The sequence below is a fragment of the Chelonoidis abingdonii genome, chromosome 1 (assembly GCF_003597395.2).
Source record: "Chelonoidis abingdonii isolate Lonesome George chromosome 1, CheloAbing_2.0, whole genome shotgun sequence".
In the NCBI taxonomy this organism is placed as follows: domain Eukaryota; kingdom Metazoa; phylum Chordata; order Testudines; family Testudinidae; genus Chelonoidis; species Chelonoidis abingdonii.
In genome coordinates, this window is record NC_133769.1 from 88869257 (window position 1) to 88893565 (window position 24309).

The 24309-nt window shown below is 40.5% G+C and overlaps 1 protein-coding gene across 1 annotated transcript in view; it reads left to right on the forward strand.

Annotated features, from left to right (window-relative positions):
- ELK3 (ETS transcription factor ELK3) overlaps nt 1–24309 on the forward strand; it is a 57869-nt gene that overhangs the window by 6566 nt on the left and 26994 nt on the right. The window contains exon 2 of the mRNA XM_032788530.2: nt 20100–20308. Coding sequence (XP_032644421.1) covers nt 20102–20308 — 207 coding nt within the window. The 5' untranslated portion in view covers nt 20100–20101. The remainder of the gene's footprint in view (nt 1–20099; nt 20309–24309) is intronic.

The following is a 24309-nucleotide window of genomic DNA, read 5'->3' on the forward strand; positions in this document are numbered from 1 at the left end:
ACCTCCTTGGATATTCTATAACAGATTTAAAAGTAAAGTATCAGAGAGGTAGCCGTGTTAGTCGGGGTCTGTAAAAGCAGCAAAGAGTCCTGTGGCACCTTATAGACTAACAGACGTTTTGGAGCATGAGCTTTCTTGGGTGAATACCCACTTCATTGCATGCATCCGACGAAGTGGGTATTCACCCACGAAAGCTCATGCTCCAAAACATCTGTTAGTCTATAAGGTGCCAAAGGATTCTTTGCTGCTTTTACAGATTTAAAAGTAACTGTCTTGATCAAAAAAACTTCAGAAACAGACTTCAGAGAGAAACACCAGAACTAAAATTCATTTGTAAATTTAACACCATTAATTTAGGCTTGAATATGGACTGGGAGTGGCTGGTTCATTACAAAAGCAGCTTTGCCTTTCCTGGAACTGACACCTCCTCATCTATTATTGGGAGTGGACTACATCCACCCTGATTGAATTGGCCCTGTCAACACTGGTTCTACACTTGTGAGGTAACTCCCTTCTCATCATGTGTCATTATATCATGCCTGCATCTGTAACTTTCACTCCATGCATCTGAAGAAGTGAGGTTTTGATCCATGAAAGCTTATGCCCAAATAAATCTGTTAGTCTTTAAGGTGCCACCAGACTCCTTGTTGTTTTTGAGAAATCTATCCTGAAATTCTTGGTCTATTCGGCTTCTGTAATAAAGATGGCCAGTATCTCCCAATCTGTTCTAAAACTCCATACTTCAGTAGCAGCTTTAACTTTAAATGATGTACTTAAGAACAAAATGGCCCAAGTATAGCTCTGGTGTAAGCAGGCAGAACGCCACTGAAGTAATTTTTATCGATTCCAGTGGAGTTATGCCTGTTAATACCATATCTGATTTTGACCCACTAGCATTACTGATGCTTTTGCAGTCTGCTTTATCATAGACTGATACTTACATACTTCAAGGAGATATATCCATAAACTGTGAAAAAAGTTAACTAGGGACTAGATTCTGTGCCCCAGGCTAAGCCTGAGTAGCCACACTTGCTTACAAATTGTTTAATAATTTCTTCCAGTATCTTTCCAGGTATTGAAGTCAGACTGACCTAATTCCTTTCGGTCCTCTTTGTTCTCCCTTTTTATGTTTACCCTTTTCCAGTCCTCTGGGACCTCACCCGTCCTTCAAAATGAGTTCTCAAAGATAATTGTTAATGGTTTTGAGATTGCTTTAGTTAGTTCCTTAAGTAGCCTAGGATGAATTTAATCAGGCCTTGATGACTTGAATACTTCTAACTTATCTAAATATTCTTTAACTTATTCTTTCCCTATTTTGGCTTGCGTTCCTTTCCCCTTGTTTTTAATATTAATTGTGTTGTGTATCTGGTCACCGTTAACCTTGTTAGTGAAGACTGAAACAAAATTGGCATTAAACACCTCAGCCATTTTGATGCCATCAGTTATGAGCTCTTTCCTGTTAAGTAGAGGACCTACACTTTCCTTTGTCTTTCTCTTGCTCCTAATGTATTTAAAGAACCTCTTCTTATTGCCTTTTTTGTTCCTTGCTAAATGTAACTCATTTTGTGCCTTAGTCTTTCTGATTTTGTCTCTATGTGCTTGTGCTATTTGTTTTTTACACTCCTCCTTAGCCATTTGTCCATGTTTCCACTTTTTGTAGGATTCTTTTTTGATTTTTATGTCATTAAAGAGCTTCTGTTACAGCCATGTTGGCCTCTTAGAATTCTTCCTATCTTTCCTTTGTATCGGGATAGTTTGCGGTTGTGCCTTTAATATTATTTCAGTAAGCAACTGCCAGCTCACCTCAGCTATGTTTTCTCTTAGATTTTCTTTCCATGGGACCATACCTACCAGTTCTCTGTTCCAGTCTGCTTTTTTTAAAGTCTGTTGTCCTTATTCTGCTACTCTTACTCCTTCCTTTTCTTATAATCATGAAATCCATCATTTCATGGGCACTTTCACTCCAAATTGCTACCAATTCCTTCCTGTTGGTCAGAATCATGTATAAAATGGCTGACCCCCAGGTTACTACTTCCACTTTTTGAAACAAAAAGTTGTCCCCAATACATTTCAAGAACTTATTGGAAGTTCCGCGTTTTGCCATATTACTTTTCCAACAGATGCCTGGGTAGTTAAAATCCCCCATTACTACTGGATCTTGTGTTTGGGATATTTCTGTTACACCTCTACCCCGATATAATGCAACACGAATTCTGATATAACACGGTAAAGCAGTGCTCCAGGGGGGCAGGGCTGCGCACTTTGGCAGATCAAAGCAAGTTCGATATAATGCAGTTTCACCTATAACACGGTATGATTTTTTGGCTCCCGAGGACAGTGTTATATCAAGGTAGAGGTGTTTTTGGTGGTCTTTAGTAGACTCTCTACGATGATGTCACCCCTACTTTTTACCTCTTTCGTCTTTACCCAGAGACATCAATTGGTCTGCTCTGACCACCTTCTGAATCTCTGAACAAGCTCATATTCCTGACGTATCATGCAACACCTCCTCTCTTGTTATCCTGCCTGTCCTTCCTGAGCGAGCTATACTCCTCTATAACAATATTCCAGTCATGGAACTTATCCCACCAAGTCTCTGTGACACCAGTTAAGACATAATTTAGCTTATATACTAATATTTCCAGTTCTTCCTGTTTATTCTCTTTGCATTTGTACATCTAAGATGTGGAGGAAATTCCTCTACTGATGTCCCTCTTGTTTCTTCTATGACTCTATTATAATTTTCCATGCTCCTTCTCCCCCCAACATCTAACTCTCTGTTAAGGTTGCCTTTTTTTTGTTTATCTTTGAGCTTTTGTCCCCTGCCCCCTTTGAACCTAGTTTAAAACCTCCTCACTAGGTTGGTGAGTCTGGGCACGAGGATGCTCTTCCCCTTCTTGGTCAGGTGGACCCCATCTCATCCCAGCAGACCCTCTTCTCAGAGCAGCATCCCATGGTTGAGGAAGCCAAAGCCACCTTATTAATACCATTTGCATAGCCATGCATTCATCTGTAGGATGCGTGTGTCCCTGCCTGGGCCCTTACTCTCCATGGGGAGGATGGATGAGAACACAATCTGCGTGCCTTCACTCTTGCTCCAGAAGTCCTGTGCTCAGGGTCATACTTAGCAATATCATTAGTGCTCATATGGACGAGTAACACTGGATAGTGGCACGGGTGGCTCTAGACATTTCGCCGCCCCACGCACGGCGGCATGCTGCAGAGGGTGCTCTGCTGGTCGCTGGTCCCGCGGCTCCGGTGGACTCTCCGCAGGCACGCCTGTGGGAGGTCCACCAGAGCCACGGGACCAGCAGACCCATGCTTGGTGTGCTGGGGCCCAGAGCTGCTCCTGGATAGTGGTCAGAGGGACGGATGAGCCTCAGCAACCTTCCCGTAACATCTCAGATGTGGGCTGCAGGCAGGCAGCACACCTTTGCAGAGATCATGTCAGGTCAGCAGATGGATGCCTCCATCTCCTTCAGAAGGGAGTCCCCAGCCACCAGCACCCTACACCTACTCCTCCTGGGTGACGTGACTGTGAGCCTCCCAGCTTTGGGGGCAGGTGGCTCCTCCTCCTCAGCAATTGAAGTCTGCTCCTTGTGTCTTGTTGCCAGTACGATGAACAGTTCCCTCACCTCAATGGACGTGGGTGGGGGTGAAGCACTATCTATTGTTCAGGGTGGCCAGTAGCCAGTCTCCTCTCTGTACAGCCCCAGTTTTCCTTCTTCCACTGCTGTTGGTGTAGTCATCTGTAGTTGGCTAACATCCTCCATCCTAGATGTTTCCAAGTATGTCCTGTCAATGAAATCCTCAGACTCCTGTATGCTACACTGATGAGGCACCTCCTCCTGCAGCTCTTCCTACCTGTTTCCCGAGGGATTCCACCAACAGACACCTCTCACACATGGTCATTTCCCTGTCAGACTTTCGTCAACAGGGACATGCAGGCCCCAGTCCCAGTAGGTCAAAGCCCGGGCCTGGGTGGAAGCCTCCAGGATTAGGATGCCTGTCTGATCGGGGACCCCACAGATGCAGGGAGAGAGAAAGAGCAGCTGGTGGTGTTGGTGACATGCCATTTTCCATCCCATGGTAGGTTCTTCCTTGTAGAGCAGTAGGACTCAACCTTTCCAGACTACTGCACCCCTTTCAGGAATCTGATTTGTCTTGCGCACGTCATGTTTCACTTCACTTAAAAACCACGTGCTTACAAAATCAGACATAAAAATACAGATGTGTCACAGCACACTATTTCTGAAAAATTGCTTACTTTCTCATTTTTTCTGTATGAAATTTGTTGTATCAAGCAGGCAAGGTACTAACAAGCTTCAACAGGACTTTATTTTTACAGTGGAAACCCCTTTACCAAGCTGCTGTTCCACACTCTGTAACTCTCACTCAGCCTCCTCCACTCCTCCCCACTCGCAACAGCCAGTGCTTCCAGTTCTAATAATTACAAGCACATCTAAACACCACAAAATTTTAGTTTGTACTGACTTCGCTAATGCTTTTTATGTAGCCTGTTGTAAAACCAGGCAAAGATCTAGATGAGTTGATGTGTCCCCTGGAAGATTTCTGCGTACCCCAGGGGTACACATACCCCCAGTTGAGAACCACTGTTGTAGAGTACCTGCAAGTTAAAGAAAGGGGGGAAAAAAACAACCATGCAGCCCTGCCTTCCTCCACTGGTGAACTCCCTTAGTCTTGAAGCTGCCTTCATCTCACCAGCCTACAGGGAGGCCGCATGCTTTTTAAAGCCTGGGCCCCAAACACAACTGGAATGGGTGACTCAACGCCTCTCTCTCAGTTACCTCTTATCTTTGCCCTATGCAGTTAAAAACTGCACTGCTCTCACTTCTAAGAGCCCCTGCTAGAAAGGAGCCGCTAATTTACCTAACTGCAGGGCAACTTAGCAGGACAGTCAACAACCAAGTCTAGATTTCAAAACACAGCAACCAGCTCAGAGTCCTATCAAACTCGATGGCAAATTCCCAGCACAGAAAGTGCTCCTCTTTTGCCCCCCAAATTTAATCAATAGCAGTAAGTAAGAGGTGCCCCAGAGATACAGCTAACTCCCTTCCTGAGATGAGGGAGAAGGAATCCTGCAGGCCACAAATTGTTTGCAACTGATTTGAACACATACTTAACTCTGAGTACGTGAGTACTCCTATTAGTGTCATGGGACTACTTGCATGCTTTAAGTTAAGCACACGATAAAGTGTTTGCTAGTGCAGTCCTTAGTGGGACTGGAGTAGATCCTGACACTCCTATGCCTGCCCCTACCCTACAGAGGCCAAAGGTCTTCTTGGTGTGTCATAGTCCTGTTTCAAAAACTTGTGTCAGGATATGCAGAGCAACTTCATGGCGTGCAGAGGATGTTGGTCCCTACATGATCTCCCTAAAGTCTGTTTCACAGAACAGAACCATTTCCACCTTGTCTTGTGCTGTCTATGTCAACGTGTTATTCCATATCAGAGGGTTCCAAATACAGAGCAGCCAAGCTGACTCATTTTCTGGGGTTTTTGAAATGTGTACTATGTTCATGTGGTACCTCAGGTTTATTAACATCCTAACTGCAAGGGTAATAACAGAAAATCCTGTCTCTCTCACCCTTCACAATGTTCCATACCAGTATGCATGGCCCTTTACAATGTTTTCTTCATTTATTTTTAAACATACTACAGTGTTAGCTGCTAACAAAAATGCTGTTAAGTCACATAATTAATCATTGTCACAGTATCCCCAAGTACATGATTTTCAATCTTTAAAATAATTTTCAAATGTATAACAGGCTCTCTGAGTGTTAACATAGAAGATGCACTAAGTATTAGCTGTGTGTAAAATGCCATCTTGCAAGATGAAGTTTTCTCAAAAATACTGGCAAAAACGAAACATAAATAGGAATTTGTTTAAAACATAGTATTTTTACATTTGTACAATCATCTACTTAGGATATTTGTTAAAGTTATTTAACTGTGGTATTGTAAAAGTTTCACTCTGCTAGTTTTGTGAAACAACTGACATGCTAATACAGCTGCAGAACAGACTTATATTACAACATACATTTCTCTGGTGGTAGCATTTCACTGTAATATCTCCACATATCCCTTTATCATGTGCCTGTTCTTTACAAATAGAATTAATTGAGTACCTTTCAGCATGAGCTTTCTGAGAAAGGTCCTGGTATGTATTACAACTATTAAACAATTTATATTGCAATGGTGTTCAGCAGCCCCCTTTGTGCTAGTACAAACAGATTCCAAAAGTTTACAATCTAAGTACTTCAGTCAGCTTTTCTGAGCAAAACATACAGTAATGAAATAGAAGAATGAATAATATTAGAAGGTATATAGAAGGGAGAGACAAATTCTGATCTCAGTTACATTAGTGGAGTCTGGAAAAACTCCACTAACTTCAGAGGAGTAGTTTCAGATTACACTAGCTTAACTGAGATCAGAATCTGGGTTTAGTTTCTAGATATAGGGGTCAGATCTTGGCCTCTTGCTTTATCCTATTTTAGTGACTCAGAGCAGACTTAAAGCTGGTCTAAACGGTCAGTTGAGGAGAATCCTTCAGAGGAGCAGGGCTGGTATAGGGAGCCTAATTATAGCACTGCTTCATTCCAGCGATCTCTGTTTACTGCAGGCGCCATGGAGGTTAAAGCTGTTTGCAAATTAGAGCAGCCCCAGACTGCTCTAATATACAACAGTGGCTCAACTGATCCCCAGTCAGATCCAAGAGTGGGAGAGTACAAAGGTGGCATCCATCCCCTTTCGCTATGTAGCATGGTGAGGCCTGAGGAGAGTAGCTATAGTCTTTAGATCTTATCTGATGAGAGTGGCCTAATACCTCATCCATGATGCAATAGACAGAACAAAAATAACGATTGCTGTGTGTCCTGGGAAGCTGCAGAGATGTTAACAGATTAGGTGGTGAAGAAATGTCATTTCTAAAGCTTTGTGATTTAGGCACTTTTTCTCCAGTGATGTTTGTGGCAAAAATTTAAGTGATGCTCCTTCCCTTTCTTCTTCATAGTTTGAAGCAACCTTAGGAATTGATTTAAGTATACAGGATATTACCAGACCTGGAGGACAATGACCAGATATTTTTTTTGTTTAAATAATGTTCACCTTAAACTGTAACTTACAGCCCACTAGCTATTTTAGTGTTTACATTAATGAATGAAGTGGAGGCAAGATGCTGGGTGATACCTATAGGTCTTATCAGTGAGTTACTAGGTTTGTGAAAAATGGGACAGACTAAGTGATAAAGTTAGTTATTTCATTAGGCTTCAGCATTAGCACTAGAGCAGGGGTAGGCAATCCATGGTAGCATGCCAGCGGATTTTCAGTGGCACTCACGCTGCCTGGGTCTGGGGGCTCTGCATTTTAATTTAATTTTAAATGAAGCTTCTAAACATTTTAAAAACCTTATTTACTTTACATACAATAGTTTAGTTATATATTATAGACTTACAGAAAGAGACCTTCTAAAAACATTAAAATCTATTACTGGCACGCAAAACCTTGAATTAGACTCATAGACTTTAAGGTCAGAAGGGACCAATATGATCATCTAGTCTGACCTCCTGCACAAAGCAGGCCACAGAATCCTACCCATCCACTTCTATAACAAACCCCTAACCTATGTCTGAGTTATTGAAGTCTTCAAATTGTGGTTTGAAGACCTCAAGCTGTGGAGAATCCACCAGCAAGTGACCCATGCCCCATGCTGCAGAGGAAGGCGAAAAACCTCCAGGGCCTCTGCCAATCTGCCCCGGAGGAAAATTCCTTCCCAGCTCCAAATATGGCATTCAGCTAAACCCTGAGCATGTGAATAAATGAAGACTCGGCACATCACTTCTGAAAGGTTGCTCATCCCTGCACTAGAACAAACCAGAACCTGGATAGCTTTTGGCATAAAAGGACTTGTATGGATCAATTTTGTATCTGAGAAAGGGAGAAGGAAACTAATATTCTTGGAATTTGAGATACATGAGTGTACATACCAGTGATTTTTAATTTAGGGCTAGATTTTGAACCCATTACTCATTCTGGTGAACAGTTAGTCACAGGACTAATCCTATGGAAGCCAGCAACTGTGGATCTTAGTACTCCTGTGAGTAACTGTTCACCAATGTGAATAAGGGATTCATGATTTTGGATTAGTCTATAATAGCTATCAAAGGAACATTTGCTATTTTTTAGGAGACTCTATGTAGGCAAATGTCTATATATGTACACAAATTGCCTTTTACTAAATCAGACCATTCAATTTTTAGTCTAATTATACAACTAAATCCCAGTGTAATGAGTAAGTACACAGATAACCTGCTTATGCTATTTTATAATTTTACGATTTAACTTTCCTAAGCCAACACATTCTGAAAATTCAATTTACAGAAGAAGGGTAGCTAAGTCTGCCAACATATGTTACCCATCACCTCACTACGTTTCAAGTCTCAGTCTCACCTTCAAACTAAGGCAAAACTAAATTACTGGAATTGCATTCCCTATCCTTTTCTATCCACAGTATTAAGAGATGTGTTTGTTTTCCTGAGTTTCTAGTAAACGACAGGTCAGTTAAGAGTGGAGGATTGGTTTAAAAATAAAAATAGCAGTAGATATACAGGGAACATTTACAGTATTCTATGATTCTACTGATAAACTTATTAAAAATGCATCTCCTCATTGTAGTCATCAATATTGATTATAAAAGCTTATGTTTCTGTACCTTGTCACAAAATGTGAAGCTTTTAAACACAAGTACAGGCTCATAAAGAAGTCATATTTACTTCTAGGAGTAATCATCTCTGGATATGTTGAGTAAACTCCTCAGAAGTGGCATCCGCACCTGCAAACAAATATCTAAATACATGGTAGTTACACTGCCTTTATCTAGCTGTTTTCCCACTTGCACGTATATTTTTTCAACATTTAAAAGGGAGACTTTCAAAGATTTTATATAACGGAACAAAATAATTATAACTGAGCCCCACTGACACAGGCAAAAATGTAACAAAGAAATTCATACTGGGAGAATAAAGATACAGGGCTGCCTTTGAACCTGGAAGTCCCTTGGATTGCAACCTAGTGTACTGCCAACATGCCACAGATGTACACCATATGAGCAGATGAAGGAAATATAAAGAGTCTGTAGTCATTTTACATCTATCTCAAGATGAATGTTTGGAACCATTATAGATTTATGCACTTCTGTTTATGGGTTAGCCTTAGAAATAGTTAAACACATTGTTTATTAAAGCCCTTAACAGGGAGGAAAAGGCCACATTCCCTCATGTTAAGGGCTTTATATTCCATTCTTATTAAGGCTACTTCTTGAGGCTTACCCTTTTGGGTGTCTCTACTCTGAAGAAGGTCACATCATAGGGGTTCTGTCATCACACCTCAGTGTGGCAAGGGACCAAGCCTGTGGACTCATAGACATCTGCCTCAGTCCATCCCTCTCTACTTTTAAAAATCTATTGAAGATGTTGCTTTATCAGAAGTGTTTTTCTTCTGCAACTGCTATAGTCCCCATGTATGTATCCTTCCTTTTTAATTATGTCGATACGTCATTTAATAATGTATTTTGAGTTGCTGTTGTCTATTTTGTGCTGTTTTAATTGTTGTTGTCTGATAAACTGTACAGAGCCCAAAGTGACTGGTGGTGATTTTTTGGGGGAGGAGGAGGGGGAAAGATGCTCTGTAAATTATTAAATTAATTTCTTTTTAAAAGATCCTACAAAAATAAAAGCTAAGGAAAAACTATTTAGTTGTTTATACATGAGTGGTGAAGCATGCTTATCTCATATAATACTGCTAAGCACTGCAGGCAACAAAGCCCTGTGTGTCTTTTGACATACCCTTAAAACACCTTAATTGTGTGGCAGTTTTACTGCTCTTCTGAAGCCATCTCAGAACTTCTGTGTTGGGTCAATTTTTAACTTTTTCTAATGTTTCCACTGGGTGGTGCTGCAGGAATTCCAACTTTTTGACTTGAATCTGCATTTCCCAGAAAGACACCTCTAAAATATAATAGGAGGAAGTCCAGATTTAGAAAGTTTTTGCAGTTTCAACACAATAGAAAAATTCTGAGGATGCTCTAGCAGGAAACTTTCCAGTTGCTGGATATGGAAAAATTACCAACACACTATATTGTGTACAAAGAGTTCCCTAAAGTGCTGCGGGTGTGTACTGCAGCGCAAGTTAGTTCTATTGGCATTTACCAGAGAAAGTTCTTCATCAAGTTAATACATGAATGTTTACAACACATTTACTTGCAAGCTTATTTTTTTCAAGGTCAGTTAAATTAGCAGTAAGATCTCCTTCACTGGATATTTGACAAAATTTCTAAGTAAACAAACTGATATTTTTTTCCCTTCATTTTGGTAGAAATGCTAACTTTTCACTGACCACATCGTATTTGTCATCCTTGAAGCATAACTGTTGAGAAATATAATTTGAAGATTGACTCAGACTTTTGGCTTTTTCTTTTACAATGTTCCTGTGCAGCCATTTGGATAGTACTCGCCACGTTCTTTAACCTCTCGTGATCTGTTGGTTGTTACACAAACCAATATCAAGGGAAAAATTTAATGATTTTGCTAATTATTCTAGAAACACAACCTGTCTCAAAATCGTCATCAGCTCGAATTGCATCTGGAGTCATGTGTAAAACAATTGTTCTTGATAATATTAAAATTAATTTTTGCTTTCACAACCTGCATGTTTCTTATGTTTGCAATTAAACTAAAAAAGAATATAGATAAGATAAAAGTGCTAGAAATTACATTTTTCTGTATTTTTGTCTAAAAATATTCATTTATTTTAAACGTTGAGTGTTAGTTACAGTAAATTGAAAGATTTTGGTCATCTCAGTGAAAAATGAATTCTTTTTAAACTTGCATAATGATTTTTTTTCCCTGCTAGATATTGTCTTGTTTAAAATAATTACTCAGCTCTCTCATCATTTCTTGTATCCAGTAATTACATTAAAAAAAAACACCTTACCAAAATAATGTAGTTTAACAGCAAAATAGCCATGTTTTGCAAGCTAATGCAGTCATCATCTCAAGGGTTAAAACAAACCTGAGACACTTAGCAAAATAAAACCAGAGCTGCGATTACAAACTGGGACAGATGTAGGAGGCCAGGTTTCCTGTGGCCCATTTTCCAGTTTCCTGCCTGTAACCTGTAGAAATAGAGGAAGCTGAAAGCTAACGTGAATGAGAGACCTAACAATGCACAGCGTCACTCTGCTCAGAGAAACGTGCTCTTAGCCAGAACTAGGATACAAAGGCAATAAACACACAAAAAATACACCCTCGTTTTCCAGACCAGTTGAAAAGAAGACAGACATCTGTTTAAAGAGAAATGCGTGTGCCTGCAAAACAAGTACTTTCCTGTATGAGACATAAATGCACGTGTGTGCATGAGAGGGTGAGGTGGCTGGATGAGTGAGAGTGTGTGTGTGTGTGTGTATAGTAGTTGTATGTTTTGCAGCTGCTCTGGTTGCAAAAGGATTGGGTAATTTCTTAATGTATTTAGTGAATTTAATTTCCCTGCTCTGGCTAGGCCTGTGTTTTAATCTTTTTCATGTACATATTTGACCACTGTGAGCCATTCCAAACTTTGCAGATTTAACTGGCCTGTTATAGACTGTGCAGCCCCTGTGGTCTTCCAGTCAACCTCCCTGACTAATCTGTTCACCCAGGTTCCATATCTTGATTTTTGACCTTAGTGGATATGCAGAATCACGTCTGTGAATTTTAAAGTTTACATTAGTTCCTAGCGACTTACTGTGATCTGTAGCAGCTCCTATTGCCCTAGGAAGTCCACAGAGAGGCAAACCTGGGAGTGGAAGAAAAAAATCCAGGCATGGAACCTAGAAGAAACAGGAGAACCTGGGATTAGGGGCCAGATGTAGGTAAATCAGCTGTGAAGCCAGGGACTATGGAGAGCTCCTGAACACCACAGGGTTTCCTGCTTTCTGCCTTCTAATTACTCTGTACAGTTTCTAGCTCCCCCTATCCCAGGGCCCACAGATCTTAATATCGCCACAAAGTATCCTACTTTCTACTTCCCAGTTCATGTCATTAACATTTAAACAGACATAAGGTGACTTCTTAATTTAACCTTAATTCTGAATTTTCTGTGTTTCTCATGGTTGTTTTTTGACGACAACAACATTCTTGTAAGGTGGGGGTTTTGTTCATGGTTCATTTTTTTACCCTCAAATTACCCTGATGTGTACTCAGTCTGAACTTCAATTTATTTACATTGTTGTCTGGAAACTAATTTAAATTGTTTGGAATGAGCAATGTTAATACCCCACAATGGATGTGTGTGTATATATGTATATGTTGTATCTCCTGATAGGGAAATTTCTGGGAATAGGCATTTTGATGGGCATCTTTCATAATATTTATCAAACTCCTGTCTATGTACTCTAAAGCAGGTTCTCAATCACTAGCACATAGTGTCAGCATTGGTATTCTAGGCTCCTCTTTCCTATCTTAGTGGTAAACCTCAAGTTTGGGCTTTGGGGCCTTGGGGCCGTGCATCTATTCATTTCTCAGTTAGTCTGGTAAACTGTGATAGTTGCTTGAGAAGTTTGTGGATCCCTGTTTTATACGGATTATTCCTTTGCCATAAAAGATTCTATTTCCATAATTGTTGTTATACCAATAATTATTTATATCAGTGGAGATTGTGTTCATTGGGGAAAAATTTATTAGACTATTCAGCTCAACCTAATACTTCTGACATCACTGGGTGTATATGTGCCTTCCACAAATATACTACATCAAAACCCCCTACATGTAAAGAACATTAAGGTTGCAAAGTTAAAACTCAAAAGTTAGGAATGCCAGAATTAAGGTTGCCAGTGCAACCTTAATTCAGTTCCCCGGTGCATATGCATTATAATGCATTCTTTAATTATTTGGTCACATACAATATTTTCCATAGATCCTCTGACTCATTCAGTGCACAGGATAGATGTTGTTCGCTGAAATGTCAGTATTTCTTTTTATACTCATCATTCAATGTGTGGCCCCAGGCATTATTTCTTGCACACCATTCAAACCTTGCACTGAGTAAAAAATTATTAATTTCTAGGTTTGCTGAGGAAAATTAGGAATTCCTATGAAAATTCTGACAGTTCTGAATTTGTTTTTTCCCCAAATTGGGACAAAAAGTTGAAATTTTTGGTGGAATTTTGATTCAGATTGAAACTAAACATTGACATTGCCAAAATCAAAATGTATCAAAATGCTTTGTTTCAAGTTAGTTCAATATTAAATACATTGTCACATAGTGGCTCATTGCCTCATAATTGTAATTTATGCCACCATTTTCCTATCTGGGCTTGATTGCATCTCCCATAATGCACCTAGAGCCATCTAACCATGATGCACCATGGCAGTCATTTGGGGGAAATCTACATTGCATTATCAGAAGGTGTAGTTCTCCAGGGAGTCCAGCCCATAGGAGAGAAGGTGGGACCCAAATAATTATTTGAAAGAAAATGTTTTGGCTTAGATCAAAAACCAAAATATTCAAATTTGGGTCAAACCCACCCAAAATGAAATATTTCATTTAGATTTTCCTGACAGAAATCTGAAAATTTTCAGCAAAAATTTTGATTTTGGAGAAAGTGCATTTTCTGTTGGAAAATCATTCTGACAGAGAATTCCCAACCAGCTCTATTAATTTCCTCCACTTTTTCTGTGGGGCTCTCATTGTAGCAAAATAGATTCTGCTTAATAGAAACCCTGTTAGTAACAATGTCCTATAAATAGGAACATTCTTCCTGGAACCAATTGGGTCCAGTTGACTAGAATGTTAATTGGTCTGGATATTGGGGACAGGAATGCCAGCTATTTTTAACTTCTTTGTGGCAAGCCCAGGCCACACACAGGTTTACAGGGCTGCAGCCAGGGGAGGAAGCATTGGTGCATGTGGAATCCCAGCAGGTTGCAGGCTGGGCAGCCGGGAGGCTGGAGGGGGTGGCTTTCCACAGGGAGCAGGGTGCTGGTGGCCCATGGGGTTGCATGGTACCTCTCCCTGTGCTCTCCTTGTGCTGTGTTCCACCCTGGTGCTGGGGGTCCGGGCTCAGTACATCCTAGTACCCCTACTCCCTATAGAAAGCCCTGTCTGCAGGCAGGCTAGTGGGATTGCAGTCAGGGACGGAAGTGCATGGATGTACCAAGCCTGGGCGTTCAGTGGTCTGGAGAGTGAAGGGAGAGGTGTTGTGCAGCCGTAATGTTTCCTTCCCTGGCTGCAGCCCTGCAAACCTGCCTACGGTTGGTGCTCTGCATGCCCCAGCGCTTTCTTCCATGGGCGCAGCGCTGGAACGAAGCACTGGGATTTGCTGGGCACTGACTGCAGGCCGATTTGCAGGGCTGCAGCCCCACAAGCCTTCTTTTTACTTATTGGCAACTGCCGATTAATAGCAACTTTTGGCTCTCCATCACGGAGTTGCTGATATTCGGAATCTACTGTACTGCATCTTAATTCTTTACAAACATTAATGAAATCACCTTTGCAGCACCCCGAGAGGTGAAGTGCTATTGTGCTCATTTTACACGTGGTCACTGAGGGACAGAGACAGAAGCCAAAATTATAACAGTGTTAACTAATTTTGTGTGACCAATCTGTTCAGAGCATTTGGCCTTTTTTTATAGCGCTTTGTATGTTCAGCGCAGAGATCCCGTTGACTTCAGTTTCAGTTGTGGGTGCTTAGTACTTCTGCAAATCAGACACTAGGTGTCTTAAATTAGGTACCCAGAAAATAAGGAATAGACAATGAATGGCCACCTGTGAATATATTGGTATATGTGACTTGCCCAGCTTCACATAGCAAGTCTGTGGCAGAGGCAAGGATAGAATCCATTTCTCCTGGGCACCATTTAACTGCCTTAACCATGAGACTGTCCGTTCTCTTCCTGCAATTCCCTGCCTCATCCATTACACTCCTCCCAGGTTCTGCAACAAATGAGCAGGGTCCTACAGACAACAGCTTCAGTCCACCCTATGCACTGAAAAAGGCAGGGATCCTGTGGAAAAAATAGAATGTGATCATATAATTAAAAACTTACCATAATGCGTATGCACAAGGGGACTGAATTAAGCTTGCACCTAACTAACCCAACCAACCTAACATTTTGGTGCTTGGCTTTGCAACATTAACATTCTTTTACTGTAGCATTTTTGGATGTAATTTCCTAAGATAAAAAAACAAATTGAAAAAAAAAAGTATCACATAGAACCATATTGAATCCCTCCCTCCCGCATATGGGTGAACAGCAGGGTTGGGATCTATAGATCACAGCACAGTTCTGTATTACTTAAGCTAATGGAGTAACTGGTAGCAATGGAAGGCTGTTATCTTTTATGTGAACCCTGGGACTAGAGGAGATGGACACCTATGCTTTGCTGGTGAATTTCACAGTTATTTGCTACATAGCAAAGAAAAGATGAGACTATTCCAGGTTCTGCAGGGGAGTGATCTCTAGGGATTACAGATCCTTTGGACTCTGTCTCCCCCAGCCTTATCTCCTCCTCTGCTGCGATCCCCCTGCTCCTTTCCTCTTCTTCCACAGCTCCATATATTCTCCCTTAACTATGTCCTTGGAAACAGCTGACCCATTTTATTTAAAACTTAAAAAAAAAAAAATCACCCTGAGGCAGATACCTGGCACGGAAAATTTCAGCCTGTACAGTTTGTTTGTGGAAGTTACAAGAACTGGAAACAAGGTTTTATAATGGAAACTGCTGGGCAACCTTAGCTATAGTTGTCACTACCTGCACCACCTATAATACGTGCTCTTGGTCAGGGCTGAAGGATCAGGAAGGTGCTGCAACAAAACACACTTCTAAACCAGTTATGGTCCAATTAAACTTTCCTCTGATATAGAGAAGAGGATGTAGTCCAGCTCTAAAAGCAAAGAAAGGCACGTTGTGTGTCTGAACTATTCTAGTAATATGACTTATGTCATCATGATTGCGAAGGTTGTGTTGGTGTTTTCAGAACCCCTTACCCTTTTTAATTTCTTCAACTGAAATTCTGTCTTCAAGGTCTTAGCCCATGAGATTTGTTTTACAAAAGTCTAAAACAGTTTAAGCTATTTTTAATTTCCCAGAGTAAAATAAATTGATGATTTCAGATGCTTTTTGTTATTACAAAGAGGCACCAGATGTAAATTAAAATTGTGCAGGATATTTCTTTATATTATATATTATTAGTTATAAGGGAGAAACTCAAATAAAAATGTATTTGTAACAATATGATTATGAGCCAGCTCCCTGTGTAATAAAATAAACACATTTTTTAACTCCAGGGGCTAGTGTATACATGTGAGAGTCAGATGAATAGAGTTACATGATTAACCAGAATGTCTTGGATAAATCCTCTATGGAAGGCTAAATACTTATTTATCCAATAGACTATATCTGCTTTTAAAGGCACATGATGTAACTTTAAATATCTGTATCTATATATGTGTTTATACCCTTTTTCTTACCATACATGAGGTAAAAAAGGATTAGTATAAAAATACATAAAATCGGCATAAAAATTAATGTAACTGAATAAATACTGTGCCTTTAATTCTAAATATATGTTTTACATTTAACTTAAATACTGGTTTGTTGAAGAGACTGGAATGGCTCCCCATGGACCTCTGCCCTCTGTCGTAGACTATATTACTGTTACATTGCACATCTGGGAGTCGTCGGCTATGTAGTCCTGCCTTTTGTGTTCAAATTGAATTTCCAAATGCAATGGATAAATGAGGCCTTTGCAGTCATAAAAAAATGGACAAATTTGGAAAACCTCTTTTGGTGTGGGTGCTCTGAAGTGATTTAGACCAAAGCAAGTTCCCACTTCTATTTTGCCTCCCCCCTAAAGATATTCACTTAATTCTCTAGTATCTTTAGCTGACTCAGTAAAATAACTTTAGTGAAGAATAAATTATTTATTTTTGTCATTAAATATTCTACATGCAGAGTTTCATTTTGTTTATCATAGGACCTAGTGGATTGTTTTTCTAGTGAGTGAAAAGCAACAAACATTAATTAACACCCTGATGTATATGAGTGAAGAGAAATACCTAAAGTTCAGTGAACTGCTTATACAGGTACATATAGTCTCATATGGTTGAATAGCTAGAAGCCTTGTGCCACCTTGTGGCAGTCACACCAAACATAACTGTAGAGCCTTAAGCCTGATAACACACTAGCCGCACTGTAGAATAATATTCGAACCTTAGTGACCTAGACCCTACTAATTTTGTTTTGGAGATAATTTCATTTGCTGGACTTAGATGTAGACAGTGGATACTCCTAAAAATCCAGTTAACCTGATAATACTGAGATTTTTATATCTGTATCAGATATGTGAAACAAGGTCAGAATTGAACAAGCAATTAAGCAAGTGCTAAGAAAAAATATTGAATTAGTGGCTTTACGACTCCTATTTTCCCCTGATTTAGGGATATCAACTAATTATCTTATTTGGATACCTAGAACAGCGGTCACAAAAGCCTGAGTGACCAGGCCTGATACTTATACCAATGGTTAGAGGTAATATTTACATGCTGACAAATTCCAAAATTACTGAAAATGAGAAAAATCTTGCTTATTCATTTTCTAGTTTAAAGATCAATTGAAAATGAATTTTTGATTGTAAAAATAGCCTGACCTTCAATGTTAACAATCCTGAATCTTGATTTAAATGTGTGCACACATATGGCAAATCAGAATATGGACTCTCTGAAATGTCCTAGTTTGTCTATATAAGCAATAGAAGACAGGATCTTATAAAAGGAAGTGACTGTCTACACAAGGACACCCATGAAAATTAATATGCATTAATGGAAAGTGTGAATTTGAAGTGGACTAGTTAAACTTTAATTAATCCCTGCATGATGCTTTTATTCAGAAATAAAGTGGCCTTAATTCAGTTTACTTTTACTCACTGTGATTTAATTACTCACTTTAATTCTGGGATCTAATAGCAGGTGTGTTGTAAGTAAGACATGAGATGTAATTTTTCTGCTCTACTTCGTGCTGATTAGGCCTCAACTGGAGTATTGTGTCCAGTTCTGGGCGCTACATTTCAGGAAAGAGGTAGACAAATTGGAGAAAGTCCAAAGAAGACCAACAAAAATGATTAAAGATCTAGAAAACATGACCTGTGAGGCAAGATTGAAAAAATTGAGTTTGTTTAGTCTGGAAAAGAGAAGGCTGAGAGGGGACATAACAGTTTTCAAATACATAAAAGGTTGTTACAAGGAGGAAGGAGAAGAATTGTTCTTAACCTTTAAGGATAGGACAAGAAGCAATGGGCTTAAACTGAAGCAAGGGAGGATTAGGTTGGACATAAGGAAAAACTTCCTAACTGTCAGGGTGGTTAAGCACCGGAATAAATTGCCTGGGGAGGTTGTGGAATCTCCATCATTGGAGATTTTTAAGAGCAAGTTAGACAAACACTTGTCAGGAATGGTCTAGGTCAGGGTTTCTCAAGCTCTTTCTTTCTGAGGACCCCCCCCGCCCATGCTATAAAAACTCCATGGCTCACCTGTGCCACAACAACTGTTTTTGTCCATATAAAAGCCAGGGCCATCATTAAGGGGTGGGAAGCAGGGCAATTGCCCGGGGTCCTACGCCACAGGGGGAACTGTGAAGCTAAATTGCGCAGGCTTCGGCTTCAGCCCCGGGTGTTGGGGCTCAAGGCCACAGGCTGTGAGTCTAATGCCAGCCATGCTTGGTGGACCCCTTGACACCTGCTTATGGCCCCCCAGGGGGCCCCAGACCTGTGGTTGAGAACTCCTGGTCTAGATAATACTTAGTCCTACCATGAGTGCAGGGGCCTGGACTGGATGACCTCTCGAGGTCCCTTCCAATCCTATGATTCTATGAAAGAGGGTGTTCAGACAGAAGTTTAATGTGGTTTAATTAATCCACTTCAAATATGCATTTTTAGTTAATTTGGCTTATTTTTCCTGGATGTTCCTGCATAGACAAGCCCTCAGCCCCTTTTGAAAATTTTACCCTATGCCTAAATCACTGTTTCAATGGGATTTACTTTTCCAACTGACTTAGGACACTTCTGAAATTTTTCTCCTAGCTGCCAGCTCCATCTGCGATACTGAAGGGCAAGATACTTCTTACGTAACTGATGGAATGTTTAAGGTGAATCCCTTTGGGGGAATTATTTTACACTTCCCAAGTGTGCTAGGCTCCTTACATTGCCGATAAAATGGTCCCTGTTCCAAATAGCTGACAGCCCAAGTGCAGACATGATGCCACAAAGGAGGTGACAAAGCAGCAGAGAAAGAGGATTGGTGAGAAAGGAGAGGGATTACAGCAATACGATTACGCAGTCACTATGGTAAGGCAGGTCACCTCACAGCGGTGTGTATGTTTAGTTAAATGAATTTAATTCCTGACTCCCTTCTTATGGTACTTGCAGTATCAGGAGGTTTTCCTGAAGAGAGGGTAGTACCCTGGAAGTGAATTCTGAGAGCAGGAACCAGCATAGACTGGCGTCATTAGTGGAGGAGAGGTTACAGTGATCCAGTGAGATAATGTAGGCAGAGGCTGTTATGGAGGGCATTGTAAATGAGGCTAAGTTTAAACATGATGCAGTGGATATGGAGGAGATGGGCAAGGATGATGATTTTTAGAGGCCATGTTTTGTATGGGCTATAGAGGAGCGATGTGGGAACAAGGAGGCCAGAGCGCGGTGGTTGATGCAGAAATTGAAATGGGAAGTGCTAAGGGCCTGGAAATGACACTGGGTTTATGTGAACAGCATGCACAGTGTTTTATGTTCCCTTTACTCTGGTGTGTATGTTTTAGCAAAAAATAATGTGGGAAAAAGAACGTTCCAACTAAAATTGTGACATGGGAGTGCCGGTCTTCTGTATTTTTGTGCTTAGAATGATTTTTTAGTGCCTTGCACCTTCCTTTGCCAAGCTGTTTTTTAGCTACGTAGAATGAATCCTACATGAAGATTTGGGTTGAGATGAACCTAGAGCCTAAATCTGTGCTACTGAATGGCTTTCACACAGTGTTGTCTTTTGTCTATTGTAGGTATGGAGAGTGCAATCACACTGTGGCAGTTCCTATTGCAAATGCTGCTGGATCAGAAACACGAGCACCTGATCTGTTGGACATCCAACGATGGGGAATTCAAGCTACTCAAAGCAGAAGAGGTGGCCAAGCTGTGGGGACTCAGAAAAAACAAAACTAATATGAATTATGACAAGCTGAGCAGAGCTCTCCGATACTATTATGACAAGGTAAACATTGTTATTCTGAAGCAGATTAAGAAGATAGAAGCAAAATCATATAAACTAATTCGGTGATGCAAATAATACTTTACCTTTATGTAGATGCTTTCATTCTTAAAGATCCCAAAACAAAGTATAAAAAGAGCACCATTGCAGGCAGCCACCTCTGGGTGGAGTGACAACTAACTGGCACTCAGTAAACCACTGCACAATACTGGAGTCAGGGCGGAGCAGAAATTTTGGCCAACACCCTCTATAACTGTTGACAATAATAAAATGGCTGTTTATTATAAAGAGAGACTGGTTATCACAGCATATTTAGGACTTTCTCCAGGGAAGATCAGATGTGGAGCGTAGCAATGCTGTAATTATAACAGTTATGTTAGTGGCTTCACCGCCACGCTAGCTATGAAAATGGTGAACACACACACACTCAGTTTAAACATTGAGGATAAGATTTTCAAAGCCAACTAAGGGACACACGTGATTGAAACACACATAAGGTTTTTGGCCAATAATTTGGTAGTCTCACCTTCATTTCTACAAAATGTTTTGAGTTTAAGAAATGTCAGTGACAGTAAATGGCAAGTCATTAAGGGCATAATATAATGACCATTGAAATCAATGAGGGCAGAGTGTCTTTCAATTCACTTCATAGATTGAGCCCAATTCCTTTGGTTTGCAATGCAGTGAACATTAAACTCTTGAAACATTGTTTAGAATGCCTGTGGCTACACAATAGTACTGCACAGGAGTTTCCATGGAATTGATCAATAGTTAATGCCCACTTTTTCTTAAGTAATATTTAAATTTTATGTAATATCTTGTGACAAACTCTATGTTGATTTAAGTAATAGGCTAGATTACATGTTGGGTGTAATTTGGTTAGAAAACACATGTACCATGCTGACGTTTTCAGGGATGTGCAGAACAAGTGTAACTTACAACAAGAAGAGCAACTAACAGCAAGGCGCATTATTATTGTTGTTATTATTTGTATTGTGTGACACCTGGGAGCCCCAGTCATGAACCAGGAGCCCATTTTGCTATGCACTGTACAAACGCAGAACAAAAAGACAGAGCTTTGTCTAAGATAAAACGTGTGTGAGCAGATGTTGGTCTCACCCCATTCCAGGTAAAGCCTGCACAAGTGCAGACTGTGAAACTTACTCCCATTCCCAGTGTTCTCTTTATTGATCCCCCACATCATAATGACAGAGCATAAACCTCAGTCCAAGCTTCCTGCTCAATATCTAGCTGTTCCTAGGGGTTCTTGCACATTTTCTCTCTCTGCCTCTGATTCACTCTGACCAGAGGGTCACATCCACCTCTCTTATATCCTGGTAGAATTAACCATATAAAATAAGTCAGCAGAATTTACGCTGAGGCTTTATGCAAGGCTCTAACTTTTGATAACAGGTGGGTTAACAGAAGCACAGGCGCCAACTCCCTGGGTGCTCTGGGGCTGGAGCACCCATGGGAAAAAATTGGTTGGTGCTTAGCACCCATTGGTGGCCCCACCAATGAGCTCTTCCCCCTCTCTCCCTCCCAGTGCCTCCCGTCTGCTGTGGATCAGTTGTGCAGCAGCGGGCAGGAGGCGCTGGGGACGGGAGGGGGCAGAGTGAGGGTGGGGGTGAAATGGGGCAGAAAGAGGTGGGGCAGGGAAGAGCGGCGGCAGGGCCTGGGGTGGAGCCTGAACAGAAGAGCTTTGCATCCATTTGCAGAATCCCAGAACCTTTCATTCTAGTATGTCTATAGCTTTCCTAGCTTTACCTATCATGCTTTTCCTGCTATTCCCCCATCACATATGAAATTATGCACCAGCTAAATGGCAAATTGATCCAAGTTATGACATTTACTCCATGCACTCACGCATATGTGTGTACTTACCAACGTACATCATTTACCTCCCTGCTGGATTTGTTCCAAAGATTTCTATGGATGTGGCATCCACTTGCATACAACTTAGATTTTGCCCCTTGTATCTGTGCTGGAAATTCAGTGACCTTACTGAGTATAAATAATACCTACCAGTTGACAGTTGGTATGTATTTATGCTATTCTGTAGTGCATGTCAGCATCCCCAGAGGTCAGCTTCACACGGAGAATGTAGGCATAGATTTGGCCCAGTGTTCTCACTGCTGATAATGTGCCAAAATACCTGCTGGGTAGCTTCATGTAAAGATTTTTTCAACCACTCTGTCAAAATGAAATCCTGAATAGAAACATCTTGGTTATTGTTGCTTGGAGTTATTTAGAGCTTTTAAGATCAGATAGGCACCTTTTAGCCTGATTTTAAGGAGTTCTGAGCACTCACCAACTCAGATAAGGTTGATGGGAGATAAAGATGTTCAGTACCTCTGAAAACCAGGCCACTTGAGTATATTGGGAACGTCATAAGGTCACCATTAGGAGTAAACAGTGCTAGAGCAAGTACTTTATTGGCCTTTCAGTTGGTGTCCAGTCTAGTCATCTACTTTCCTGGGTTAAGTAAGATGTGGCAGCAGTGGAATAAAATATGTGGAGATAAAGAGAACAGAGGGTAACATAGAAATTGTATTTGATAAACTGGGTATAGCAGAGGGATGAATGCTTGAGGGGAACTCTCCTATGTGATGAGATATTAGAAAGACAAATTACTGGAGGACTTATTGCACAGCACAACACTGGAGGCATTAAAATATCTAGTGCAATTCCCCTATCTGGATGTTAGACTACTATTTTTCCAGCTACTCTTGGATTACTATTAATTGTATATTTCAGGATCACTATTCTTTATATGACTAAATTCTTGATTTTTACAGTGGGCTCATATTTATTATTCTTACTGTTTCATACAATGTTTGCAAAATCAGGGTTAATGCTAATTTAAATTTTTTTTTAAAGTCTAGTTATGCTTATTGGCTTGTTCTCATCTTGATTTTCCAGGAGCTAAATGAGATGAGATTATACCCTGCAGTGACTAACACTAAAATTTAGCATGATTATGGCAGGTTTGCCTGCTACACAGGGTAACTCAGACTCATTTATTGCCAAATTGAGCTTAAGGTATAGTTGTCCTGTATTAGTTGTGTTACACTAACCCCCAGGGAGTCCCCCTTGTGTTAGGTACTGTGCAAGCAGCGTTAACAAAACATCCCAAAATCCATCACTGCACGTGAAATCAAATTCTTTTCTATGTATTGAACAGGATTTGGTAGATTGATATTTTTGTTGTTGCTTAAACAAGAACTTTGAGGGAGTTCTCCTTCTAACAGGCTATGAAACATCTTCAGTGTAGGATTTTAAAGCCATAACTACTACGATAAACAGATGTTAGGATTTCAGTGAGAAGTCCGGCCCATTGAAGTTTTCTCTCCTTAAGACCTTTTGAAGGTGGCTTGGAAAGCACAAAAGGATTAACAGAAGGATATTCTATTATAGGTGGATATGATTTTCTAACCACTCAGCATGGTGAATTCTCCCTCACTAAGTACTAAAAGGCTCCTGCTCAGCATGGGGAAATTCACATCATTATCTGACTCCAGCCTCTCAGTTTATAAACTTGACTAGGATCAATGCACACAGAGTGCCTGCTGGTGAGTGAACCATTTGTGCCTGGCTTCTGCTGAATAAAGCCATTAGTTTAATACAGTAAGTGGCTGAATTTATGCTGTTTGAAAATAAGAGACAAATCATTTCTCCTTCATAATGCTTTCTCTCCAAATCCATTTTTCTCCAAGTGAGTGAAATATAATGTCTCTTTAGGTGACAGTGCCCTTTCACTTGCGACCCTTCCCCTCTCATGTATCTTTCGTCATGGCATTTGCAGCCTGTCATCTTTTCAGTCAGTCCATCCTCCCTTTGTTGCTTGCTGTCTGCTATACATTTTCTCTTTCCAAAAGCTTTAACTCAGCACCTCCAGGAGGATTCTGGGTACCTCCTATGTGCCTCTTCCAAAATGCTGATATAGTGATACCTCCTCCCCTGTGTCATCAGCAGGGTTTGAACCCCAGACCAAAACCATGGGC